Source organism: Cydia pomonella, chromosome 26, assembly GCF_033807575.1.
Source record: "Cydia pomonella isolate Wapato2018A chromosome 26, ilCydPomo1, whole genome shotgun sequence".
NCBI lineage: Eukaryota > Metazoa > Arthropoda > Insecta > Lepidoptera > Tortricidae > Cydia > Cydia pomonella.
In genome coordinates, this window is record NC_084728.1 from 2,909,660 (window position 1) to 2,937,257 (window position 27,598).

Consider the following 27,598-nt stretch of genomic DNA (forward strand, 5'->3'; position numbering starts at 1 on the left):
TTCTAGCTCCATAACTCCTTGATCGAGCCTGCTCATAATTTAATGTTCAACACGTTTACCCAATTTCATTTAAATTAGAACAAATTTTCTCAAGTTCGGCTTAAAAACATCGAAATGCCAAGACGTGCCCCTAGCCAGCCGTGTGTTCCAAGTAATTGAATGTAAGAACTTCGCTTCGCTTCGTTCGCTCGTTCAATACGATAAGTAGGTGCAAACAAATTAAATCGATCTATATTTTTGGCGAATCGCGAGTTCTCAGTTCGGGGCGATCTATTAGTTTAAGAAACATACGCTACAGGTTGATTGCAAGCAAAAAATTCCAACCAACCAACCAACTCCAGAAACTACTAAACAACATTTGTTATGTACATGTACATACGCTGTCGTTATGTCAGTCACCAATTATGATATCAGAATGGAAAGAAATGAGGTCAGGCCGACATGCGTTATCTACTAGTCAAAACTATGCAAATCAATTGTAGGTAGTGCAATATCAAATTATATTACTTAAAAAACAAAAAACAAATCGACTATTTAAGGTGCATTAGATAACACACAAGTTAAAATTATAATATTGCCCGCGAGTTCGTACGCGTTATGCCCACGGGTGTTATAGATTTTTTTAAATTTCATTACGCTCATGGGCATATTAGGCATAATGTTTTTTTTTTTCAAGTATAAATGAATAATATTATTTAATAAATTTATTTTATTATATTATCATATATAATATTATTTAATTATGCAATAAATGTTTTGTGTATGTTTATAAATATTTAATTTGATTATTTTATTAGCCATTAATTTTTTTTTAAAGGGTGATAAAAAACATTGCGTGTGCCACGGGCGGTACAAGAATAACGAACTCATGTTAATGAAGTCCTCGCCTTCGGCTTCGGGCTTAAAATTAACAAATTATCATTGTTTAAAGTACGTTATAAATGAATTAGAAAAATCAATATAAAATATATGTAATATAAATATACAATATATATGTAGACTGCCTGTTGTTTACCTCTACGTCTGTTGCTGTTTTCTTTCTGTATTGTTATTTATTAGGGTGTGCAATAAATAGTATTTGTATTTTCTGTTAATATGTATATTATATTCTACATCACCATAGAACATTGTGTATCAAAAGACTATTTTACAACGCATGGCATTTATCTGCCACGACCTCGTAGTTTCAAGCCCCTTTTCAGTAAAAAATTTCTAAGCTTAACCTTTTGAACGCCCCGCCTATCGTATGCGGCGCGTAATCGTGAACCTTGTCGGTACGCATGAAGGTTGATATTGGGCTGTAGCCGCGCACGTCATATGACGTCTTTGGCGGTCAAAAGGTTAAGATCGTTTCTGTTTGATATAAAATAAAATCCCATATTGTTCCAGCTCACCTCCACCCTGTTCTGGTCGCTCTACCATTACGACCGCAGTTTGATCTACCCCATCTTCGCCGACAAGATCCTCAGCAGCGGCACCAACCATGTCCTGCACACTGCCGTCATCCCATTGGTGGTGTGGGAGGTGGTATTCCAGCCAAGGAGTGTCCCGAAGAGTCATACGATCAACGTTTCTATGCTCTCGGTGTACATGTTTACGTATTTATTTGTGTAAGTATTTTTATGACTTTTTTGACCGCCTGAAGCAGTCTCCGTAATTTATGGAAGCCTGCAACTCCAGAGGAGTTACATACGCGTTGCCGAAACTAACACTCCGCACCCTCGTTAAGCTCTGGCAACATTACTCACCGGCAGGAACACAACACTATGAGTAGGGTCTAGTGTTATTTGGCTGCGGTTTTCTGTAAGGTGGAGGTACTTCACAAGTTGGGCTCTGCTCTAGATCTGGAATGGCATCCGCTGTGCTGTGCCCTACCACACAAGTGTGAATGAATGTAATGTGTTTAGCTATGCCTCGTTTTTTTAATATTAGAATTTTTTGAACCTTATAAGTGGTAATTATCTTCTGAAATGCTAGGGTTCCTATGAGTCTAATATCGCGGTACAATAATATGTAAACTACACTATAATTCAGATTTAATGTTGGAGGAAAAAAGTTACCAATACATTGACGTTATAAAATTTCTAATCTAAAAAAACGGGGTTAAGCATTGTGCTAGTTGCAGAATATTCTCAAGTTTTCTGAATTTTTTTGGAAACTTTCATGACAACATTTTCACGGAAATTTCCACTAAGAAGGATCCCGTGAGAATATTACATAAGAGGAAAAGGGATGGCCGCTTTTTCATACAAACGTAGTCCCCATTTTCCTCTCCGGATATTGATATTATGGAAAATATTTTTACATAATTTGATGTATATCAACCATCTTCTTAACGTTCGCGTTCTTATGAAAGTTCGGAGTAAAACCAAAGTAAACCGGTATTTACTGCTATTTTTAAAACCGGTTCCGAGCTTTGCCTAGAAAGCGAATTCTTCATTATTTTCTTAAATAAACAATGTTTTTTTTTTACAGAATGTACTACACCTACCTAGAGAAAGGCATCTGGATGTATTCTATATTCGGCATCGCATACGACACTAATATTTGCTTCCCCCTCATTATATCATTCATCGGTGTTATGTTATACATATATTATCACATGCAGTGGTTTTTAACGCAGATAGTTTGGAAATCCCAGGCTAAAATTAAAATGTAACATACACAGCAGGCAAGTAAAAAGCTCACCCCGTTTTAACATTGTCTTAACATTTTGTTAAGGCAATGTTAAAACGGGGCGACTTTGAACATGATGTTGGGCGTGTTCAGCGTTATGGGATTTCGAAAAAGTGACTTTCGTTGTAAAATAAGGCTAAAGTAATTTTAAGGCAATGTTAAAACGGGGTGACTTTGAACATGATGTTGGCAGAACTGTAGAGGCACCTTTAAAATGGGGCGACTTCGAAATAGTAATGGGACGCTTTAATTGTAAAATAATAATGCCTTAAATGTTCCCATTTACATTGCATTATTTCTTTTTTACTGACATTGTTTTAATTTGTACTTTCTATCTAGTACCAAAATTGAATTCATTTGTTTTATTTTTAATATTGTGACATTTCGAATTTTTAATTTATTTTTATTTACATTGTTTGTTTTTAATTTGAATTGTAATTTTAATTTATTTTGGCATTTTGATTTTAATTGGTATCATAAAAAAATAACGATATATATACGAATAGTAATGTAAGCTGAAATGTATATTTTAACTATGTGATATTTGTGTATATGAGATTAATAAAACTAAACATTTTATCAAAATGTTTTTTGCTTTTATAGTCGCATGTTATGTTTATGTCTGACAGTTAAGTCAAAATATTTATTATATACAAAGCGGCCAGCAAGGCTCTGAACCGGTTTATTCTTCATACAAAAAATACCGGTATTATTGCGTTCTTTTTCGTTCTTTGTTTTATTATTTCATGTTTAATGGGACTATCTAATAATGCGAAGTTGTTGCCTAAATACATGATCCAGTCCTACGTAAAGAGTATAAAATAATTAAAAATATTGGGATATTTCGGGATTTAAAAATAAACCGGTTCCGAGCCAGAAAATATATGTAAAGATTATTTATCATAAGGGCGTACGGATTCTGATAACCGGGTGTTTAAGTGACATCCATTTTCACCCCTTGCTGTGATCATTCATTAAATACAAGTAAGATTATTTAAAGACACTAGTGATACGGGTAACATAAGTTATTATTAAATAAAACGTTAACAAAAAGTGTTTTTTTTTATATACTTCGTTTTAAAAGGGTTTTTTTAGAAGGTTAACAAAGAGAGTGTATAAGGGAGAAGTAGAAGAGGGAGCTGGAAGGAAGACCTCGGCGGACTTTCTCTGATCAAATCGGGGAAATCCTGAAGAAAGGCCAGGTCAAGAGCACCCTAAACCGACGAGCGTGTATGAGGAATGTCATGAAAGTGAAGGAAGCGAAAGAGGTATGTCAGGATCGTAGCAAGTGGAAATCCGTGGTCTCTGCCTACCCCTTCGGGAAATAGGCGTGATTATATGTATGTATGTATGTACTTCGTTTTAGCATTAGAAAGAATGTAAGCGATCTTGACGGTTAATTGAAAAATGCTTTTGAAAAATAAGTCACTCCAAATATGCAACAATTATAAAATATACGATCATTTACATTCTTTTGAACATTTTTTTTTCTTTTGATAAGTAATAGTTACGGATTTCTAAAAAGCATTTTTCAATAAAATGACACGGCAAGATTAGATAAATATTTGTATAAATAAATAAATAAATATTTGGGGACACAAAACGACTGAGCCCCAAACTAAGCATAGCTTTTACTATGGGTACTAGGCGACAATATACATACGTGTATAGATAAATACATACTTATATACATAGAAAACACCCATGACTCAGGACAAATATCTGTGTTCATCGCACAAATAATTAAAAGTACACCACGTACCCACTCGTCCACACAAAAAGAGAAAATGTTTTTCCACTTCTAAATATTTTCCATTCTCCAAAGTATGTTATTGACACAATGAAAAACTAGGTTTATTGGTTTTCCTTTCTTTTTCAAAATTTGCAATTAAAAAAAGCGATAACTATAAACCTAGAATATATTATGCTGAAGCGATCGACATCATATTCAAAGTGATTTGTTAAGATTTTGTTAGTGGATACCGATTTCTCCCTAAATTGAAATATCATAGAAAAAGTACCTACCGTTATTTCGTTAGGATCGAAAAGCTATTCTTAAAGATCCTTACTTACTTACTTACTGCTGTGGCGCAGCGACCCAAAGTGGATCTTGGCCTCCGACACCAAAGACCGCCATTCTTCTCTGTCCAAAACCGTCCTCCCGTCCCGTCGAGTCGTGGGGCACATAGCCCGGATGGGTGAGGATACCCTAGCCCCTACCCCCTACGCCCTAGGTACCGCTGAAGAGACGAAGTGCAAAAAGACCTTAGCGAACTCTGTGCCGTCGACTGGACAGAAACGGTTTTAAAGATTGTGCTACATTCCGAATAACAGTATACCACCCGGTCACCGACCTGGACCATGAGCTGCCTGAGCCGCTGCTTTCTTGAGCTAAGAGCTCAAGAAAAAAATATTTTTTAACTGCAACTGTAAGTAGAGAATATAGTGTCTTCAAATTTGCTTCCTTTGTTGGCTCCTTTGTCTGTGAAATCTGACCATGTGATTGTTTCCAGTCTGCTGATGAAACAATGTGGTTGGGAGGGATTGTCACGGCTGTGAGTTGAGTCTACACTTGGGATTTCCAGCTGGTAAGAATCTCAGAATAAGTATATAATGTCTCTTGAAGGATGCCACATGCTTCTGGTAGCTAATGAAATCATTTATCCTTTCAGCTGACTGGGAGTTACCTACAGTTGTTGCTGCAGTAGTTACGCAGTTTTAGATTATGGAAGTATTTCCGTAAATTAGATTGATTGATATTTTGCTGGATGGAGAAGTCGCCTACAAGGTGAGGCCCTAGTCCGCTTGTGGTGCTCCGTGGTCTGGCACAACGGGCTTGAACATGGCGGTAACACGATTATAGAGGTTGGTGTTCGATTTCCTTCCATCCTAGAGGCATTTGAACCTGTGCAAGTACACCACAAACAAACACCACAAGTAAACATCATAATCTCAAAGTTTGACGTTTAAAATAACACTTGCACTTTCTGGGCTGTCAAATCGCTGCCAACTTACTTATCTTGGTCTGACTATAGTGTTTAGGACGTAGCCGCGTAAGCTGAAGACATTATAATATGCCAAAATTAAAGATAAACGATCTTTATCATTATCTTTATCTTTAATGACGAGCTTATCAGACAGTTTTGTTCGCATTACTGAACAGTATTCTTGTCTCTTTAATAAGAAGTAATCGAACTGTTCAGCTGTGATTGAACTGACATAATACATATACGCGACTGATAAGCAGGTAATAATTTTATTTATTTAATTAACGACATAGAATCATTTCACAGCATTAAGGTGCCTTTCGACCAGAGATGTGCTATGCTGTAGCTGGAGCTGCGTTTCAAATGTATGAAAACACAGGACGGGCCTTAGGGCCTCCGCTAGCTGGCGCGGGTGCACGGAGCGGACGAGCGGGTTAACGAAAAATAGTATGAGCGACGGTGACTGAAGCGGACGCGTGCGGCGGATTTCACCTACAAATAGCACCCGCGTGCGTGCGCACGCGGCGGGCGGCGTCCGCGTCAGCTAGCGTAGGCCCTTACGGGCACTAAGAATGGTGCTATAGTTCAGTGCATTCTTATTGCCCGTAAGGCCCGACCTTAGATATTTTATTTCGTGCATTAGCTCTTCTTACAGCGTTATTTTTGATCATTAGTCATAGAAGAAGAAACTCATATACCTGCAAACAGTGTTGGCCGAACGTTAATTGGAATTGACAATAGGGTTGTTTCCAATTTTTTGAAACGCTTGTATTACGTTCTATATTAACTAAAAGTTGCCCTAAAATTCTACTTTTATACTAAAAACGGCTTTAAATATGTTAAATTAACAAAATATATTTTGACAGATGCTTTCGCGCCCAAAACGCTCTTTGAAAATTGTGTGACGTCACAGTTTACGGTTTGACACATAACTACATACACACGTAGAAGATACGAACTGTCAACTGACATTTGTCATTTGTTGTTTATCGCCTAACTGTCAACAGTGTCAATCCAAGAGTTGCGACCTCATCAGAATCTTCAATGACGTTTCGAATTTGGTCACGTGACGTGTGCCAAAAGATATTTTAAATTCAATATTTGCAAAAATATGGTCATTACAGTTCCCTAAAAGTAGTTTAACGTGTTCTTATAATCCAAAAGAATTTATTGGGATACAATTCTGCCCTAAGATTTGTAGATGGAAACAACCCTATTAACCATTACAAATTGAACCGTAAACTGTAACCGTCCGTTACGGTTTACGGTTCAATTTGTAATGGTTAATGGTCGAGATTCTCTAGTGTTTTAGTTATGTAGATGGTTTTTACAAGTTTTTTGCTCATAATGCAAGAATGCTCATAAATTAACATATTTCCTTGTAACTGTATATTATTTCACCATAAAAATGACAGTAACCAGTTGGACGCGCTACTACGCAGACGGCGGACGCTTTTAAATGTGTGTGAATATTTAAATTGTAATATTATCGGGATTCGAACCTCGTGAAGTAAAATTCGTAATTCAGAACTGGTTAGGGTTTCTGCTTGAGAATTCCCGAGCACCCTCGTTCAGTTTTGGCAACTTACTCACCAGCAGGAACACAACATTATGAGTAGGGTCTAGTGTTATTTGGCTGCGGTTTTCTGTAAGGTGGAGATACTTCCCCAGTTGGTCTCTGCTCTAGATCTGGAATGACATCCGCTGCGCTGTGCCCTACCACACAAAGTGAGATGATATTCACAATGCCCATACCTCTCTTTTGGACGTCGTTTAAAGACATACCTGGGTCCTTATTTCAAGCACATATTAAATCAAAGTATTGTTAAAATGGCTCACTTACTCTTAGAGGAAATTGATGGAAAACTCCGGAATAGAGATTAATTTCTAAAATAACAAAAAAACGTTAATTTCTGCTTAAAATAGTTGCGTGGATGCGATCACAAATAATCGTTTATTTTTAGCCTAAAACAGACTTTTTTAAACAGGACAATGTCCCGAATCTACCTGCGCATGGCCGGCTATGTGGTCACCCTAGCATTACACCTATCAAATGGCTTATACATGAGGAGTTTTCATACTAAGGAGTTACTGGAAGACCCTGAAATAAGGACCTTTGTCGGGGTCCAGTTTAGATACATCACGACATGGACATTTGTAAGTATTTTTTAAAACTTATTTAGGAACTTTGACATATATCTAAGGACGGGCCTTATGGGCAATAAGAATGGAGCCAGTACAGCGGTGTCACGCACACGCATTCGAGTCAATTGTGCAGTCTAACGCTACAAAGCGATTGGTTGATGAGTTCGCATCATGCGCGCGATATTGGTCGCAACTAGTTATGTTAGACTGCACGATTGGCTCCAATTCGTGAGTGACACCACTGAACTAGCACCATTCTTATTGCCCGTAAGGTAAGGTATTAGTATTGCATTGTCACTTAACTTAGATATCATGTGACGTTTCATCTCAATTGAATAATGGGAAGTGAGTCTAATTTAGCCAGTGTTGGCCGAACATTAATTAGAATTGACCATATTGAAAATTACCATTACAAATTGCACAATAAAACATTTTGCATGTTACAATTTATGTTGGTATTTTTTCAGAAAATGTCTGGGAAATCATCTCCATTCCATTCCTCTCCACCCCGGTTGATTGCTATTTCCGGTAATTAAAAACTAAATAAGTCGATAGCATTTTTTTTTAATGCAAATATACATTTATTCCAGCTCTTTCAAATGGTGTATGCCCTCATCGGATTGACATGTGATTGGTTGACACTGAAAAACTCCTCCAATAAGAAATACAAAGTCCCAAGTTTTTTGGCCGACACTAGAGACACAATGTATTCCGCTGTCATATGGCCTTCTACTTTTGTAAGTATCAGCAAAGAGAATTTGAAATAAAAACTTAGTAGCCACAGTAAATTTACTGCCATCTTTCGACACATGATTAAAACTTAGAACGCCATTTGACTTTGATTTTTATTATTTCATTGATATGTGTTTTTGAATATCAAAATAGTGGCGCCACTTTATGATATTTAACAAATTTAAATGTCAAATGTTATAATCATGTGTCGAAAGATGGCAGTAAATTTACTGTGACTTCAAAGTTTTCTTTGACATTCCACCTCTATTTCAAATTCTCTTTGGTGTTCATAAATATTGATTTACATTTAAAACATTTTTATCTTTATTTTTTAAGTCTTATTCATGGGATTTGGTCGCCGAACGGACCCCAGGCTCTACATATGAACAAATTACGGGAATAACGCTAGGAAGATGATGATTTTTAGATCAACTACATACATATTGCCACTTTAAAACCCAAATGTATGAATTAGCTAACAAATATTTTTATGATTTTGCAGCAAGTGGCAACCCTATTCTGGCCTTTCTACCTCTACGACGTCCAACTGGTGTACCCAATCTTCATAGATAGGGTTGTCACGCGTTTATCCAACCATATAATGCACAGCTTTATAATACCCATTGCTGTATGGGAGATGTTGATGAGGCCGCAGAAGAGACCACAGAGCGAACTGAAGATTGTTAGTATAATGTCGGTGTATACTGTAGCTTATTGGGCCGTGTAAGTATTTTAAAAATAGATTTTATTTTTATTTTTTGATTTTTATTAGACATCACATCTAAATAATGTATTTGTATTTGAGAAATTCCAACTACTTCATAATGTTGGCTAATCCCGAAAATCACTAACAATTCCATCATATTAAATTCCATTCATGGAATTACTCGGCATTCTGAGCATTTCGAAATTATCCAAATTTACTTTGAATTTCTTTCCGATTTAACGTTAATCAAAATATGGCTTACGACTATAAATATGTTTTTTCAATGATTTTTAGTGAGATATGCACGTTGTAAAATGTGGCATCCATGCTTAAAGGGTCCTTAAGCCCCATATACCTACATAAGGACCCTTCGCTGATGGAAAGCCACAAATAATATATGTTGAAAATAGTCATCATATATTTTTTTCTTTTCAGTTTATTCTACACATACATCGAACAAGATTATTGGATATATCCTATATTTAAATATGTATATGGTACAATTTATCTGCCTATACTTATATGCTATACTTTCCTACTTTTAGTTATAAATTATAAGACACAATGGATTATTATAGAATTTTTGTATCCATCAAAAAAAGTTAATAAAAAGGGAAAATAAATATTCGTATCATTTGAGTTTACGTTTAAGATATTACCTATGTAATCAGTAAAATAACAAGAATCGAACTCAATAAAAGTTTTAACCATGTGTCGAAAGAGCCATCTTGTAGTAAATTTACTGTGGCTACAAAGTTTTCTTTGACAATCGACGTCTATTTCAAATTATCTTTGCTATTACCAAATAACTGCTCTTTGCCGTTCCCGGTACAAGACTGCACGATTAGCTCCAATTCGTGTGCGTGACACCGCTGTACAGTCCCCATTCCTATTGCCCGTAAGGCCCATCCTTACATATGTATATGTCAATGTTTGTAGCATTCCACCGACGCACACCAAACGAGAGTATGGTCGGAATTATATGAACAGGCTTATCTTTACTTTTAAAATCTTTGTCCCCTTCAGTCTGAGTCGATGACCGAAGTCAAGTACAACATGGTTATCTATTGCTTATCATGCAACCAAAAACATACACACGTTATAAAAATATTGAAAAAATACACAAACAAATCATTGTAAAAAAAAAAGTCTGACATATATTTTTTCACCTCTCGCTGTGAAAGATATCATTGTTGAAAGTGTAGTATCATACAATTGAATAGGGTTGTTTCCATCTACAAATCTTAGGGCAGAATGGTATTCCAATAAATTCTTTTGGATTATATGAACATGTTAAACTACTTTTAGGGGACCTGTAATGACCATATTTTTGTAAATATTGAATTTAAAATATCTTTTGGCACACGTCACGTGACCAAACTCATAACGTCTTTGAAGATTCTGATGACGTCACAACTCTCGGATTGACACTGTTGACAGTTAGGCGATAAACAAAAAATTACAAATGTCCGTTGACAGCTCGTATCTTCTACGTGCAATGCCGGATTTAAAGATCTGGAGGCCTCGGGTAATAAAGTAGTGGAGGCCCCCTGGCCCCAAATTATTTTCCAAATAAAATGGTAAATTTTCCGAAGTCTATTGTGAGGGCCCCCTTTTTGTGGAGGCCCCGGGGCTGTAGCCCCGGTTGCCCTCCCCTAAATCCGGCCCTGTCTACGTGTGTATGTAAACCGTAAACTGTGACGTCACACAATTTTCAAAGATCGTTTTGGGCGCGAAAGCATCCGTCAAATTTTATTTTGTTAATTTAACATATTTATAGCCGTTTTTAGTATAAAAGTCGAATTACAGGGCAATTTTTAGTTAAAATAGAACGTAATACAAGCGTTTCAAAAAATTGGAAACAACCCTATTATCATAAGTGTTTAAGTGGTGTATTTATATAAGTATTATCTAATAATCTAAAACATCGATATATTATCATTTATCAGTACTTATTGGTTATTTCTTGTCTGTGCATTCATATGTATCGTTTCTTACCAAGCAACATTGCTTTTGCTGCATAATTAATTTCCATTTAAAAATATAGTGGAAATTTCAACAAACGCCTACTTTTCGTGTACTTTTAAGGACTTACTTTACTTTTGTATTATATAATTTTAATGATATAAGTTAAAAACTTATAATTGCAGTTTTTAAGTGGCAATATGATGGATTTTTAATGACTCCATGGTTTCAAAAAATATCTATACGTACACCTTATAAAATAAAATGTATACCGCTAGACTACCGTATAGGGACCGTGCGCGTTTGAGGGTCTGCCATCTTGTGGCTTGAATAGGAACAATAAACATCACATTTACGCCTCGCGCCAAAAATCTGACGGCTCCTGTGCTGCCTCCTACAGTTCCTGCACGCTCCCTATACTCTGGACTTCTGGAGTACCATATACCTTTCCTATCTGAAATTAATTCATATGTTAACATTATGGCGTTATAGCAGATGGTTATATCGCTACAGGAGATGGTTATGGCGATATAGAAAATGGTTATGGCGTCACAGAAGATGGTTATTCAACTTGCCAAGTTATAGAGATATTATGTTATCTGTATTACTTTGGATAGCCTGTCTGGTAAGTATTTTAGCAGTTTTATTTATTTATTTATGAAAAGTATTTGAGTTTACGTGTAATTTGTAAAAGCCGTGACTTGATATAAAGTGACTTAATACTTACAAGCGTATTCGATCCGGGAGCCAATTTTTGAATTTCGATCACTCGATATCGTGTTCCTCTATATTTATCTCCAATCTCCATATTTAAATTCTACTAATAGAACTGTGAACGAGTGGTCAATACCACTAGATTCCCAATATCTATCGCTCGTATTTCAAAAATAGCATTTCGCCGTTTTCGAAATTCAAAAATCGTTCCCTGTTTCTGACATAATACTGATCTGTCAGTGTCAAAAGTGACATTTTTTCAACCAAAAATGTCCAAAAGTATCATGCCGGAAACAAATCTAATAACTAAAATTCGACTACGCCTGTTACTTTATGTCAAGTCAATGATGGCGGAAAAGCATTGACATACTTATAATTATCTATGGACGAGCCTTATGGGCACTAAGAATGGTGCTAGTATGGAGTGTGGAATTAAGAGGAGTGACATCTCTTATGGAAGAACTGTTGCAAAAGTGTCCAGCTGTCAGCTATAAATAATAGTTCCAAATCTCTCCAGAGTAGCGCTAGAGTAGCTAAGAACCTAGGCGCTATTGACGGAGTGAAGTGCGCTGTTTATGATTTGATTTTTTTGTTCAAGTATTCTAGGTATTGTAGCGCCACCTATTTAAGGTTTTTTGATGACACTTTTTGGTACATGGAGCACCTTCCATAGGTGCTAGTTCAGCGGTGTCACTCACGAATTCGAGCCAATCGTGCAGTCTAACGCAACTAGTTGCGACCAATCGCGCGCGTGGTGTGAACTCATTAACCAATCGCGTTGTGGCGTAAAACTGCACAATTGGCTTGGATTCGTGTACGTGACACCGCTGTACTGGCCCCATTCTTATTGCCCGTAAAGCCCGTCCTCATTTATATGTCAATTCGGAGAGGTAAAACTCGTGTCTTTCCGCGACTTTGCCCGCGTAAAATTCAATAAACTGAGCAAGGAAAAATCAGGTTTCAATTTTAACTAATATTTTCTTGTCTTTTTTCCAGCTACTTATCACAGTACTTTGGTTCATATTCTTATATGACATAAGCATTGTATTTGTGGACTTTATGTATGGTACACTATCAAACCATTTAGACAGTATTTTGTACCTGGCTATTTATATGTATGGTGATTAATTGAATTAAAAGAAGCATACGGTAGGTACAAAAAATATACAAGAAAAAACATCCAGTCTTAACAGGAAACACCAGTTGAGTTTCTTCTCAGATTTCAGAATTTTAGGTAAATATCTTCGTCGCGCTGACGGGGCGGCTCCTAGAATTAGTGCGATAAGGACAACTGCAGCTTAGGCGAAAAATCCTGCGTAAAAATGTTAGAAATGGTTTCGTTCTCGACATTTTCCTCCTCCAAAACTTAACCAATAGTAACGATATTTTGAGGACGGAATTCGAAAGAAATTATCTGTGTCTGACTGATTTGATTTTTGTATTTATTTTTGCTGATTTTGTATGGTAGGCGTCTGTTTACGGCACATTTTTATGGCCGTTTTTAGCGCCGTTTGAAGTACCTAACCTAGTTCTTGTAAAAACCAGAATAACCAAAAAATTAAAGTTACATATACAGGTAACACACAGATACACATAGGTAGGTATTGGACTCATATAAAAAAATATTCACCTAGGGCCAAAATCCAGAGAAAAAAGGTCGAGAACGTTTCTATGCAAAAATGAACACAATGTTCCCTCTTAAGAGTCACACGAATCTAGCCGGCACAAAACTCACAGTACAATCGAAGTTAGTTGACTCTTAATTTACTAAGTAACACATTGATTAGCACACACAACGGGCTTTGAAAAGTCTCAAAATATATTCATTCAAATATAAACTCTAACACTTTGTAATAAAACCTTCACCACACGCACTCAATGCTTAATTGCCAAAATAGCTTTAAAAACTACAACTTTTCCATTACGATACACCCTTTTTGAAATTAGAACTACAGCATACTACATACAGTTATCATCGAACTGCGTGAACCCTACACGATAATTTAATACAACACATTCAAAAATACGCCTTATTACATACAAAATAAAGTCTAAAATCGAATAAAAGTGTCAGTGACTTGGGCTCTTATGGTGTGAGTGAATGAACCAGCATAGTTTGAGCTTCCTCGATTCTCTTGTTTAGTAATTAAATGTAAATAAAAGTGCTTGTCCGAACTAAGTGAGAGGTCTTTCTAAAATGGTTAGAGGTTCCGTTATGTTACCCAGTGACGAGTATTCCTTTACGTAGTGTGGACATGTTTTAGTTAAGTGTTTTTAAAGGATTTAAAAAGGTACGAATATATTTCAAATTGTCTATACATATTAGAAATCTAAGTGAAATCGAGTGACTTACAAATATTTTATAAATGACTGAATATTTGTGCCTATCAATCAAAAAGTATATCAAATCGAAATAAATCGATTTCGAAAGGTTAGGTTTCTGTTATTAATTATTATATATGTGTAAGATAAATGCAGTTGAAATGAAATAGATACATAATTTGAGATACCCAGTCTTTTATAGATCACTGAATAAATTTTGTAAATTTCACGTACCTACTCAATTTTAGTTTTTTTAACAAGCTATCTACTTACCAATCCTTTGTAAATAAACATGATGATATTTGCGAATTATGTATAGTTTTCAATGTGCATACATTTTATATTGATTTAATTAAACCTACAAATGAATACTCAACGAATATAAAATTGGAATTTGAACATTGACACATTAACAACTTGTAAAACTAGTTTTAAGGTAGGTAGGTAGTTATATGTAGTGTGTTAGAGATACATAAATATATTAAAAACTAAATTAAATAATAATACTAAAAATCTAAGTAACGCATAAAAAATAATTTAAAAATACTTACGTAAATGGTGTAAAAATATATTTCATAATGTTCATTTCCAGAGAGGAAAATAGGACTACGTTTGTACGAAGAAGCTATCGTCCTCTTTCCTCTTTACAGTATTTGCCATTTGTACTTACAATTTTATGGTCAATAAAGTTTAAATAAATAATTAAAAAATATAAGTAGAATATTTGGATGCAGAATTGAAGTTCCTTTTATGAACGTGATTATATGCCTTCTGAATTCTGAATCTCATTTATTTTGATATGAATAATTATATGTATGTATGTATGTACAAAATACGAAATGTGAATATACGAAATAAACGGACAGACAGACGGACATGACGAATCTATAAGGGTTCCGTTTTTTTCCATTTGGCTACGGGACCCTAAAAACATAGTATGGTGTGTTCGGGTATTTCCGAATGTCAAAAAGCGTCATTCTACAGATATCTCATTCCTCTGGCCATACCTATTCGGAAATTCCCAGGAAATTTCGCTTTATTAGCACCTCTTTTCTGGTGACTGTGTAACTCATGCCAAGTTCCATCTATAACCAAAACAGCCTCAATCTCATATCCCTGGTTATACCTATTCGCAAATTCCCAAGAGATTTCGCTTAGATGTCCGTGGAAAACGAAACGCAACTGTCACTTTCGCACTAATATGGAAGAGTGATAGAGAGAGATGACTACGCTACGCTACGGAGCGTTTACAATTGGCACGTTGGTTACGCGGCCTGGGGTTGGCGAAATCTCTTGGGAATTTGCGAATAGGTATAGCCAGGGAAATGAGATTCCATGGGAATGAGAGTAGATTGTAGAATGATCCCCAAAACCGTCAGATCGTCAGGTGACAAGTAAAAGTCACTTATTACTAAAAATAATTAAATAAAAGTTAATCTTATTAATATGGTTCATTACGGCTATGAACTTGATAATTAGTGAGTATTGCATGCCACCTGACGAGATAATTTTTAAAAGAATTTTGGGTGGTATTGAACCTGATGGTGGTATTGAAGTATCCTACATACGTAATAATCCGAATACACTTATTTGATTCAAACTGTTGTTATGTCAGTCTTCTGGGTACAAGATATAAGTATAGTCTCGTACGCGGTCCACTGTCTCGTACGCGGTCCACTGCTTTGCTATCCGTTCCATTTACTCGCAAAAAATATGTAAACAACAAATTTTTAGCAAGATCATGCAATATTTACAACAAGAAATATTCACACATTGATTTGTTCCAGCATAAGTGTAATAAATTTGTTTCTGTCATCAAACAAACAAAAAAACAAAACAAATCATAACAAAAAAATGGTAATTCCGTTATCTACTTCTTAGCTCGTAATAAAATTGTAAGCTTGTCTTGTATTGTTATTGTAATTGTACCTATTATTTGAAATTTCAAAGTCTAAATAAAAATTGTGCTTGTTATTTTCAAAATTCTAAAGTATGCTTGTTATAATTGTTAATCGTGCTCGTGTATTATCTTATTTACTAAATGTAACTGTTAAATTCAACTTTAAATTAAAAATACCCAAATATTGTACTTTTTTTCGGAGCAAAGGAATTTTGTATTAGCTGTAAGTGGAAACTGTTTTGGCTTATGTTCTAACTTTATCTTGTACCTTATTGTATTATTATGTGCTGTATGTTTCCCAAATAAATAAATTAAATTAAATAAATTAAAATTAAATTAAATAACTAAACATTCCTTTTTAAAAGCTAATAAGAACCTTATTTCTTCCAGCATAATGTCGAAACTAGGCTACCTCCGAATGTTAGGTTATGTGACCACACTAACTATGCACATAGGCAATTTAGTGTACGTAGGAATGAATCTGACAGAAGACGTTCTAGAAGACAAAAGAGTAAGAACTTTTGGTGAGACGAGAAGAAGATATTTCACCTGCTGGACTTTCGTGAGTATTTGTTACATTTTTAAGGGCTACTTGGACTTGGACTACCATTCACTAACCCGGTGTTAACCGGTTAAACCTGGAGTAACTTGGTTACCAGTAAAATTGGACACTGGGTTAACTGTTTAACCGGTTAACCTCGGGTTAGTGGGATGGTGCAAGTGGCGCTAAGAGTACATCTTCTTATTTGACGACCGGTTTTGCCTAGTGGGTAGAAACCCTGTCTATGAAGCAGATGGTCCCGGGTTTCAATCCTGGTAAGGGCATTTACGTATTCGTGTGTGCGCCTTGGTTTTCGTTGACTGTAATGCTTATATATTTTGTAATAAATAAATGAAATAAAATGAAATGAAATGAAACAGAATTTTTTTTTCTTGATTTCGGGATTGGTCTCATAGTAAAAGTTGCTCAGTGTGACCTATACAAAAAAAAACCTACCTACCTATACATCGAAAAATATCACTGCGAACACATTTTTTTTCAGTTCCTTCACATTATATACGCCATAGTTGGCTTAAGCTGCGAAATCCTGGTAATAAAGAACAGCAATGTAAAGAACTACAGACTTCCCAGACACTTGAAAGGATGTAGAGACACCATGTTTGCTGCTCTACTATGGCCGGCTTCTCTGGTAAGTGAGAGAGTAGTTTACTTAGCGTTATTCCCACTAGTTACCACCAAGTTGTTACCAATGGTAACTACTGGGACTTTTTTCACACCTTTTACCAGTGGTTACTACTGGGAAAAGGTGAGATTTTTTTCCCAGTAGTTACCACCAAGTTGTTACGGGTGGTAATTACTGGGATTTTTATTCCACCTTTTACCAGTGGTAGCTACTGGGAAAAGGTGAGATTTTTTTCCCAGTAGTTACCACCAAGTTGTTACCAGTGGTAATTACTGGGATTTTTTTCCCACATTTTACCAGTGGTAACTACTGGGAAAAGTGAGATTTTTTTCCCAGTAGTTACCACCAAGTTGTTACCAGTGGAAATTATTGGTTTTTTTTTTCCACCTTTTACCAGTGGTAACTACCGGGAAAAGGTAAGATTATTGTTCTCAGTAGTTACCACCAACATTTTGATAGCTATACATACTAATAAAAACAGTATTAATATACTTAGCGTGCCTTAGTCAATAATTCATTAAAAGTTAATTGTTATTTGTTTCATTATAAGTCGATTACTGTTTGCCATAAAAGTGATCCAAAATAGTCGGTCTTGAACTGATTTCTTTGTTGGTTCATATAATTGTGACATTGTTTATTGAAAGGGACCTCATAGACGATGGCGTTAGTTAATTTCTCCTTAAATATTTATTCTTTGCAATTGCACCGGTTTTAATATTTTTGATCACTTTTAAGGCAGTTTACTGAAACACTAATCGACTTATAATAATTTATTAAAACATTCTATATTTTTACCACACTATTTCTACTGTTTTGTGTTGGGAATAAGCCTATCATAATAATAGTCATAATCGTTATTTGCACTGTGGTAAAAAAGTAAGTTGTTACAAAATAATTGTATGTCACGCTTCCAATATAACATAAGTATGTTCACAGTGACAAGATGATGGAAAATGTTTTCCAGTTTTGAAAAAAAATGGCACCTTATTCTCAAATACATAATATAAAGTAAAATTGCCAGACTTAATTAAATTGCTCTGGGTAATTTCTTAGGGTATCGTATTTTAAAAGGAAAAAACGGAACCCTTATAGGATCACTTTTTTGCCCGTCCGTCCGTCTGTCTGTCTGTCAAGACCCTTTATCTCGGGAACGCGTGAAGGTATCGAGTTGAAATTAAACCAATACTCAGTTCTACAGCCACTTAAAGCAGTGAAAAGATCAAACTTCTAAGTTAACGTAAAAAAAAGATACGGCCGTTTAAGCCGCAAAAAAGTATATTTCTACACTCTCAAGGGAGTTTACGTTTATAGGGGACCTAGAACTATGACATTTGGCAAGTAATATCGTCTGACGCTACGAGTACAGGAAAAAAATCTAAAAACTATAAATTAGTAAAAAAAAAAAATATCTATACGGAACCATTGGTGGGCGAGTCCGACTCGCAGTGGTCTGGTTTTTTTATTTAAGATTCCTATCAATCTTATTATAAAATAACTTTTTACATAACGAATTCAAAAGAGGGCTTTTTCTTCCCTGCTAGGAGGGATCAAAGTGAAAATTAGCTGGACTTGCTTTTATTTCTTTTTTGTTTTTTTTTTAGCTTAAATAATATTTTGGAACATAATAATTTCCTCATAGGTGCTGTGAAAAGTATGTTTCACGTGGTACCAAAATTATTTCCACCTTGGGCCAGTTATTACCACCAGATTTATTTTTAAATAAATTTATTTTTAATTAAAATATGCATTGCATTTTAATGTTAATTTGTTCAATCCACAGCTCGTGTTCACAGTATTCTGGTCTCTATTCCTCTACGACCGAAGCCTCATTTTCCCTGACTTCATCGACAAGGTGCTCACACCCGTCTCCAACCACATCATGCATACGGCGATAGTCCCAACAGTACTGTGGGAGATATTGCTCCAGCCGAGATTCGAACCTAGGTCCCATGTGAAGAATATTGCGCATCTGGTTGTTTATATGTTGGTGTATTTGGGAGTGTAAGTATACAAGCTTTTTAAAAGAGTACAAACTTATTTATTTAAAGTTTATTGCACAAACAAAGAAAAAGGCACAAATGGCGGACTTAATGCCAAAAGGCATTTTCTACCAGTCAATCATTGGATCAAACAGAGACATATATGTTGGTCCAGAATAAATACCGTTAGTTACTTTGTTGGTTGGTTGGTTGGTTTGTTGTTTGGTTGGTTGGTTTGTTGGTTGGTTGGTTTGTTGGATGGTTGGTTGGTTATAATGTTGGTGTAGTGGAACTCTGTGATAAAGCAACGCAACTTATTGTGTTAGGTTTTGTTAGAATTGTCTCTATGAGTATTTAACCAAAAAGTCAGGTTTATGCTTTTTGCAAGCTTTTATTTAACTTGCAAGGTATGTGTGTACGGGTCAAATCTTGCAAGTTAAATTTGACCCACTTCCCGGTTTCCGATGAAACTGAGTAAACACTCAGTAAATGCAAATGCATACACATGTAAATTGAAAAGAGGTTACCATAGGATCTCTGTGATAAAATATCGCAACCTAATCGTGTTTGGGTTTTTTAGAATAGTCTCAATGAGTATTAATTGCCTGTTGAAAAAAAAAGAGTCAGCGATTAAAGCTTGTATAATAAATATTTATTTTTACAAAAAACTTATTTACAAGTGTTTATTTAACTGGCAATGTTTGTATGTATGTGTGTTCGGGTCAAACCTAAATAAACCCACTTCTCATTATTCAATTGAGCTGAATGAAACCTCACATACATATGTAAGTTGGGTGACAATGCAATATTATGGTACCATCGAGCTAATCTGATGATGGAGACAGGAAGTCGCCATAGGAACGCAAATTAATTTCATTGGGTTTGTTAGAATTGTCTCGAATGTCTCGATGAGTATATGTTGCCTGTTGAAAGAAAAGTCAGCGATTTTATTTAAGCTATTAAGCTTGTATCAAGAAATTTTCCGAAATAAAAGCTTTTGAAATTTAATAAAAAAAAATTGACATAAAACTTATTATTTTATTAACAAGGGTAATTTTGCATACAATTGTTTTTATAGCTGCCTTTCTTATAAATTACAAAGAAAAAAAAACATTTGCACGTTATATAATTGTGATACTTACCAATGATTTATATAATAAATTAACAAAAATATATGTTAAATAATATTTTTAACATAAAGATAAGTTTTCAATAGTTTGTATAGGGTAAAAGTGTGTAGTTGCCACATTTTTTATTTTGGTTTTAATGTGGCAACACTGAAAACATCTGTCTTTTCCATAACAATGAAGAACCATGTAACATTTTTAATAAAACGAAATATACGTTTCTATTTCTAACTAACTGTGTTTTACTATACAATATATAATAAGTTAAATGCGACAAATAATAATATAAAAAACATTATTTGTTACAGCTTCATCTATACGTACATCGAGCGAGGTATATGGTTATACCCCATATTCAAGAAGTTATACGGAACGATATATTTCCCTCTGACCATGTTGATAATTTTCGTCCTTTTACTAGTATTCTATCGTATTCAGTGGACGATTTCCTATTTAATCTATGGTAAGGAGAAAACGAAAAAAGAAAAGGCGAAAAAAATACGATAATAGGTAAAAATAAACGTAATTTAATCGTTACTACACCTTATAAAACAAAGTCCCCCGCCGCGTCTGTCTGTCTGTATGTTCGCAATAAACTCAAAAACGACTGAACGGATTTTCATGTGGTTTTTACCTATCGATAGGAAGGTGAAAACCGCATGAAAATCTGTTCAGTAGTTTTTGTGCGAAGCCGGGGCGGGTCGCTGGTTACAAATAATAAAAATATCTTGATCTTAAATTTGTTTCGCTTTTTTATAATTATTTTAATTAAGAGAAGATTTTTTAATTTCTAAGCTTTAATCAGGAGGGTACCTATGTATGGGAAGTTGAATGCATTTCATAAATGGTTTGTACTAAATACCTTGTTTTATTGTAATTATCTTTAAAATTACTAATGAAAATAATTAATAATGAAGAAATAATTAATAAGAAGCTAGAGTTAAGAGTCCTGCGGGTCTCATTGGGGTCCATTCCGACCGACGAAGACACGCCGAAAACGGAGACCCTGACCGACTCTCGGGAGTAATCGGGTCAGTGGGGTCGTTACTCCCCAGCAGCTCGCCATAATAATAATATTCAACGATAAAATAATCCCCAACAGGACTCGAACCTGAGACCTCAAGCAACTCTAGATATATGTCGTAAAAAAAAACACAAGACTCGGCAATGATCCAATGAAGTAAAGAAAGCAACATGTATGGGCCGATATTTAATTTCATTCCCATTTTTTTTTTCGTCATAGTGCCATAAATTTTTGTGGATTCTGTACAATGTAAGCGCAATTTTAACAATCTCGGGTCATTCTCTGATAATATGTCTGCTGTTGCAAAATTGCCACAACTCTTTTCATATATGTGACGTTATCTATGAATGAAAGGGACCTTATTGTCGATGGCGTTTCCGCCGTTATAAACAATGCTCCAATACATATACAACGCTGCGCGACGCAGCGCGGCGTAAGCGCCATCGACAATAAGGTCCCTTTTCATAGATAATGTCACATATTTGTATGACTCGCGGCAAAGGCCACATACGTACCTATTTTTTTTAAATGACCCCTATAAGTTACGACAACGTAACGTATTTCCTTATCTCAAGAGAAAATTAGTAAATTATTTTAGGATTACGTATTTATTTTGGCCAGAATGAAGTGACACAACAGCCAAATTTTATCCTAATCTAACGAAAAAAATCGACAAAAACAATAATCAGCTTATATGACTATCAATAATAATAAAAAAACAAATCTGTATTACAGGTTTACGGCTAGTTCAAACTCCAATCTCTCACAAACGGTATAAACATTCACATGGTATAAATCTAAGTTGCCTTTCCTTTAATTCATAGTTATTGTTAAATGTATTCTTTGTGAGGAGAAAATATTTTTTTTTAATTGCTCAAATAAGTTTTTTGTGATTTTTTTTTCTGAATCTTTAAATCCAAGCTGTACTATTACTGTAAAGGGGAAAATAGGGTAAATAAAACGCTCGTCTTGCAAGTGATTCGAGAATAATAAAAACAATTTAACATTTATTCACTATTGGTTCTCAAACTCCATTTTTCTACTTTTTAGGTACAATTGTTTGTATTGAGTTATAAATCAACAAAGCTTCAGTCCAAACTGACAAAAAACTGACATTTTACTGCCAAACCTCACAAGAAATTATGTCCAAATCAATTTTCTGTCAATTTAAACATGCAAAATATGTTTTTTATATATTCTGATTTTTACATAGATATATGTTTTTATATTTGTTTCTCTTTAATATGTTCAGGTAATGTGTAAAAATACTTAATACTCCGTTAACAAATCAATATTTTGATAATATAAATCATCTTTTAGAAAATAAGGTACAAAACGTCATTACCGCGATACCCGTTTCGCCGAAGGTACCTTTAAGTATAAAATAGAAAATCTCTTTAAAAAAAATCGACACCAAAACTTAAAAAACTAATTGATACACACACTCAACCATCAGATTTTCCCTTTACCACTCATTTTTTGCCAATACGCTAAAACTATCCATGTGTCCAAATCTATATATAGTTTTAGTGAAAATTTAGCAAAACATAGTACAAAAGTTTTAGAAATATCTACTAAAAACTACCCAGCAATTAAAACGTTTACCCTATATCTATCACTATCGCACTAACATCCCTCTATATGTGCGAAAGAGAGAAGTTATCCTCGCTTCAAGTTGCACCAATCGCAAAGTGTAAAAATCAGGAATGGACACGAAAGAGGACGTTTAGGAAAAGTTAATTCGGGATCAAGAAAATGAGAGAACCACTTCAAAGTACATTCTTTTCATTTTGGCCTTTTATTCCATTTCCGTCAAGTGAAAAAAAAAACACGATGTTTTAATATCGCCTTGTTAAACAGAGCTTCATAAATACATATATATTTTTACCAAAAAAAATACAACCGACTGATTCTGACGAAATTTAAAATGATTATAAATGAGAATCTCCGAAATATTTTAGCAAATTACAAAAAAAAACAAATTGCAAAAATGAAAAAGAAAAATATCTTTAAAATACAAAATATGAATGATTTTCGTCAATATAACTTAGTATTTTGTCGGTTGCAACATAATTTTAGGCAATATTTGCAAATAAACAGACGAAAAGGAACGGCCCAGCGTAAAACGCTTAAAAACTAAAGTACATTTTTTTGTACTTTTTATATTTTTTTACCAAACTCATATTTTCATATGACATGATTCGGATTTCGTGTTTAGGCATGCGCGAAATTTCAGCCAATTTTTTCAGTCTTAGTGTTCTAAAAACGTTATTTTTTATTATTAATCGACATTAAAAATTATTGTTCTAACTTCAAAGCTAAAACATGACACAAACATACTATGTGCGCCTAGTTTACTCGCCTAAATTAATTGTGTATTATCATGAAAATGACGTATTTGAAATATGGAAATATATCTTATTTAATGCGAAGCCTCAACAGTGATATTATTGTTTGAAGTACCATTATAATTGAAATAAAAAATATATATCCACTAATTATATATGTATTATAAAATAAAACTTTGAACCACCCGTATATTTTATTATTATATTATGTTCTCACTATTTATTTACGATTAACCTTAATATAACTTAATCGGAGAAAAGTATATGCGTGATATATGTCAAACAAGGAACGCAAAGTAAAATAAAACAAAAAAAAATATAGACAATAACAGATTGCTTTATTTAACAAAAAATATATAATATATAGAAAGGAAAAACAATGTATTTCACGTGATCTTGAAGACTCTTGTCTTAGTGGAACAATTGTTTTTTTAAATAGAATGTAAAATTAAAAATAACCCATCGAACCTTATAATATTGAATATAAAATACATAATATACGATTAATAGCTATTTACAAAATACGAGTTAAGATTTATACTTTTTTAACATTAATATAAACCAGTCTATAGTAAAGGCTATTCGACAAAACTTAGCGTAAGTGTTAGAAAATTGATGATTATTCATACATCTAATTGATTTAGCAGGCAATTGTATAAATACGTACTGCGGTCAAAAAAAAAAACATCGAAAATAATATAAAAAAAATTACGTATTAAAAATGTACTTTTGACATGCGATTGTACTAATTATTAATGCAATTATTATATTTAATTATTATGCAGTCAATCAAATCAGACATGGCACCAAGGTGAAGAAAAGTGCAAAAAAATGAGATCAAATTTATTCTACGAAAATAAATTGCCTGCTAATATACGAAATTTAATGTTGTCCGTACAAATTTTGTTTTATTATTAAAAAATGTTCGACTGTAATTTTGTTCAATGTACCGCGTAATAATACGTTACAATCCAAACTTATTATTATTTTAAATTACATTATTATTCTTGAATTATTACAACGGCTTATCATACCTCGTGTTTTTAGACATGGCCAAAAATATCAATAATTATATGTTCAATAATACTCAAAATGTGATTCTATTTCCATTTTCGCTTATTCATTTCGATAAATGATTTGTTTTAACGTTTCAGTCGTTTATTATTTATATTTTTGGCCATGTCCTTTTAAAGGTACATTAGGTACAAGAAAGTCAATAAGCGAACGTAAACTTATAAAAAGGGGCAGTATCGTGTATTCCTATTTTACAAAATAACCGACAATCTACATAGAAGACAAAACATCAATAATAATAATCATTTGAAATAAATAACAAGTTACAATTCTCTTTAAAAAAAACTGTTAAAATAATTATAAAAGACCTACTCATAAGGGTTTCATTAAAAAAACTGTTGTGTGATCTACATCTTGCTACACCGTTATAACTTTTTTATTTATTTCTTAATAAAAACTCTATTACTATTATTATATTTTTATAATAATAATTATTATTTCTTCATCCAAGTTAGATACACTTTATGATAATTATATTACGACACGCCATAATACAAAATACACAATAAAACATATAATGGAATGTATTATTATGTACTTTTATACAGGCAACGAAACCAGTGTTCGTATCTACATTATAATTTGCTATGTATAACATAAACATAACAAATAAAAAATACAAGTTCCGGTTTAAGGCGAAACTAAAGATACCTACATGTCCCTAGATTAAATTTGAGAATTAAATAAACATTTAAATATTAATATTGTACGTACGTACCTATACGTAAATATCATTATAACAGTCTCAAAGTACATACATACAATTATAAATAGGTTAACAAATAACGTTTAGGTATCTTTAGTCAAGCGGGGCCTATAGCTGTCTTTTGACAGAAAGACGTCGTCGCAGGGCAATGGGCAGAGATCCACATCTACGTACACGTCCCATCCGTGTACATTATACGAAACGTACCCGTTTTGTACCGCGTACACTTCCGACGTGCACATATTCACCTAGGCATACACGTTTTAATCTTACACACGATTGTACGTATATCCGTTTTAATGTGTACCCGTTGCTATTTCTACTGCATGCACACGACGCGTACAGGATTACACGAAGGGGTACACGATTAAACATCGTGTACCCGTTTATACAATGTGTACCCGTTGCTTTTTCTACGGTGTGCACACGATTACACGAAGAGGTACACGGTTATACGGTGTGTACCCGTTTAGACGTGGTAGTCGAGCACGCTGTCGAGAGAGAAGAGCTCCTTGTAGAGCGCGGGGAACACGTGGTGGGGGTGCGCGGCCTTGAAGCGGCACAGAGCTTCCAGGTGCATCAGGGACAGTTCTCTGTAAACAAATACGCACATTATAGTAAAGCTAAACTAAGGTGATTTTTCAGGTGTTTACCCTTGATAAACCAGTTACTGTTTGGAGTGAAGTGTCCAGTCCTCAGGACGGTCTGAGTGAGAAGAAACAAACCCGTTTAAAAGGCACTTTAGCAAGGTAAATCCATACAACAGTTCATTCCCTGAACGTCCTACATAGCCCAAAAATGTTATCTCCGAATGAGCTGTTATGAATTAGTTTTAATTACCTAACAAGTTTTATTCACAAAACTGGCGCTGAAGCGACTCCAGCGCCCTGGCGTTCCAATTATATACTTAAAAATCGTTACCAAAAACTCTCATTATGGTGTCATATTGCGATTAAATTATATTATTTTTATTTAAACTAGCTATGATCAGGGAAGACTGACATCTCAGCAAAATGTCAACGGAGATAAACAACACTAAACTACCTGAAATTTGTTATTATGTGTACAAAACACGAGAGCTTAAAGTGGTATAACCTGTGTATGTTAATTTAGTATGTATGTATGTATGTATATACTTTATTGTACATAGAAATAAAAACACGAAAAACACAGTTACAGAGTAAATTAAATACAACAAAGGCGAACTTATCCCTGTATGGGATCTCTTCCAGTTAACCTTTGAGGAAATGAGTAAAACAGAAGTAACGGTGAATGAATGACAAACACAAACAAAAGTGTACAATCACTGAAATTAATGAAATGCACGTTTTGAATACACATTGATACAAATATACATAGATAGAAAAATAACCATAAAATAATGCATACATATATATATAAATAAAAATAAATAAATATTCAATATATAATATAAATAAATAAGGTAGTAAAACTACCTGAAATAGAGATTCCTAAGGATGAACACTAAGTTTGAGAATTGATCAGATCTGTAAAATAAAACTAGGTATCTTTGCTACAAGCGTATAGAGTACTGTGACGTCGCACTTCAGAGGTGCGTGGTTGGTCTCAATCTCGTCTAATATCTTACACTAAGTCTAAGAGTGAATTAAATGGGCAAAATTACCTAAAAGTAGGTATCTTCGCCAGAAGTGTGTCGAGTACTGTGACGTCGCCCTTCAGAGGCGCGTGGTTGGTCTCGATCTCGTGCCGCATGGCAGCCATCGACATGTTGAATAAGCACTGGATCTCCGGGTTGCCGCGGACGCCGTGACGCTCTGAAAGGGTTCAATAAGAAGATTTAGTTTCTGCAAATGATTTTTATAGAATTTAATTTAAGAATAATAATAGGGGTGTTCCCTGTAGATAATTATTCGAAAAACATAGACCGCAGTTATTTTTTTACACAACTTCTTCACTTAATATTTTGAATAAAACTAAAAAAAGTAGGTGACTTGATCGTAATGTCACTTGTGCAGTTGTCATATAAA

At 34.3% G+C, this 27,598-nt stretch overlaps 4 protein-coding genes across 17 annotated transcripts in view; 3 read left to right on the forward strand and 1 right to left on the reverse strand.

Annotated features, from left to right (window-relative positions):
* Positions 1–3,729, forward strand: part of LOC133532162 (androgen-dependent TFPI-regulating protein-like) — a 48,819-nt gene extending 45,090 nt beyond the window's left edge. For all 4 annotated transcript variants that reach the window (XM_061870711.1, XM_061870710.1, XM_061870713.1 and 1 more), the window contains exons 4-5: positions 1,390–1,610; positions 2,476–3,729. In XM_061870711.1, the coding sequence (XP_061726695.1) occupies positions 1,390–1,610; positions 2,476–2,659 (405 nt within the window). In that variant the 3' untranslated portion in view covers positions 2,660–3,729. The remainder of the gene's footprint in view (positions 1–1,389; positions 1,611–2,475) is intronic.
* A 1,737-nt stretch (positions 3,730–5,466) lies between these two features.
* LOC133532164 (androgen-dependent TFPI-regulating protein-like) lies at positions 5,467–9,871 on the forward strand. Of its 2 annotated transcripts, none has more exons than XM_061870716.1 (5): positions 5,467–5,923; positions 7,628–7,820; positions 8,399–8,545; positions 9,043–9,263; positions 9,682–9,871. In XM_061870716.1, the coding sequence occupies exons 2-5, from the start codon at positions 7,656–7,658 to the stop codon at positions 9,866–9,868; spliced, it is 720 nt and encodes a 239-aa protein (XP_061726700.1). In that variant the 5' UTR covers positions 5,467–5,923; positions 7,628–7,655; the 3' UTR covers positions 9,869–9,871. The 2 variants fall into 2 exon arrangements, with proteins under 2 accessions (XP_061726700.1, XP_061726699.1); XM_061870715.1 differs by having other exon boundaries at positions 5,472–5,923; positions 7,652–7,820.
* Positions 9,872–11,647: 1,776 nt separating this feature from the next.
* Positions 11,648–21,296, forward strand: LOC133532161 (androgen-dependent TFPI-regulating protein-like). 3 transcript variants are annotated; one of them, XM_061870707.1, is made up of 6 exons: positions 11,648–11,836; positions 12,922–13,074; positions 16,538–16,709; positions 17,191–17,337; positions 19,112–19,332; positions 20,746–21,296. In XM_061870707.1, exons 3-6 carry the CDS (start codon positions 16,542–16,544, stop codon positions 20,942–20,944), a joined length of 735 nt encoding a protein of 244 aa, XP_061726691.1. In that variant the 5' UTR covers positions 11,648–11,836; positions 12,922–13,074; positions 16,538–16,541; the 3' UTR covers positions 20,945–21,296. The 3 variants fall into 3 exon arrangements, with proteins under 3 accessions (XP_061726691.1, XP_061726692.1, XP_061726690.1); XM_061870708.1 differs by lacking the exon at positions 12,922–13,074; XM_061870706.1 differs by lacking the exons at positions 11,648–11,836; positions 12,922–13,074 and adding an exon at positions 13,998–14,216.
* A 1,134-nt stretch (positions 21,297–22,430) lies between these two features.
* Positions 22,431–27,598, reverse strand: part of LOC133532155 (probable nuclear hormone receptor HR3) — a 194,558-nt gene continuing 189,390 nt past the window's right edge. For all 8 annotated transcript variants that reach the window (XM_061870695.1, XM_061870689.1, XM_061870696.1 and 5 more), the window contains 2 exons: positions 27,235–27,385; positions 22,431–26,182 (listed from right to left, as the gene is read on the reverse strand). In XM_061870695.1, the coding sequence (XP_061726679.1) occupies positions 26,059–26,182; positions 27,235–27,385 (275 nt within the window). In that variant the 3' untranslated portion in view covers positions 22,431–26,058. The remainder of the gene's footprint in view (positions 26,183–27,234; positions 27,386–27,598) is intronic.

Bases quoted from the DNA above. Each gene is read 5' to 3' on its own strand.
- LOC133532164 (XM_061870716.1), top strand. From the start codon at position 7,656: ATGTCCCGAATCTACCTGCGCATGGCCGGCTATGTGGTCACCCTAGCA. The intron at 7,821-8,398 runs GTAAGTATTTTT...CATTTATTCCAG, and splicing joins ACATCACGACATGGACATTT to CTCTTTCAAATGGTGTATGC. The intron at 9,264-9,681 runs GTAAGTATTTTA...TTTTCTTTTCAG, and splicing joins ACTGTAGCTTATTGGGCCGT to TTTATTCTACACATACATCG.
- LOC133532161 (XM_061870707.1), top strand. From the start codon at position 16,542: ATGTCGAAACTAGGCTACCTCCGAATGTTAGGTTATGTGACCACACTA. The intron at 16,710-17,190 runs GTGAGTATTTGT...ATTTTTTTTCAG, and splicing joins ATTTCACCTGCTGGACTTTC to TTCCTTCACATTATATACGC. The intron at 19,333-20,745 runs GTAAGTATACAA...TATTTGTTACAG, and splicing joins ATGTTGGTGTATTTGGGAGT to CTTCATCTATACGTACATCG.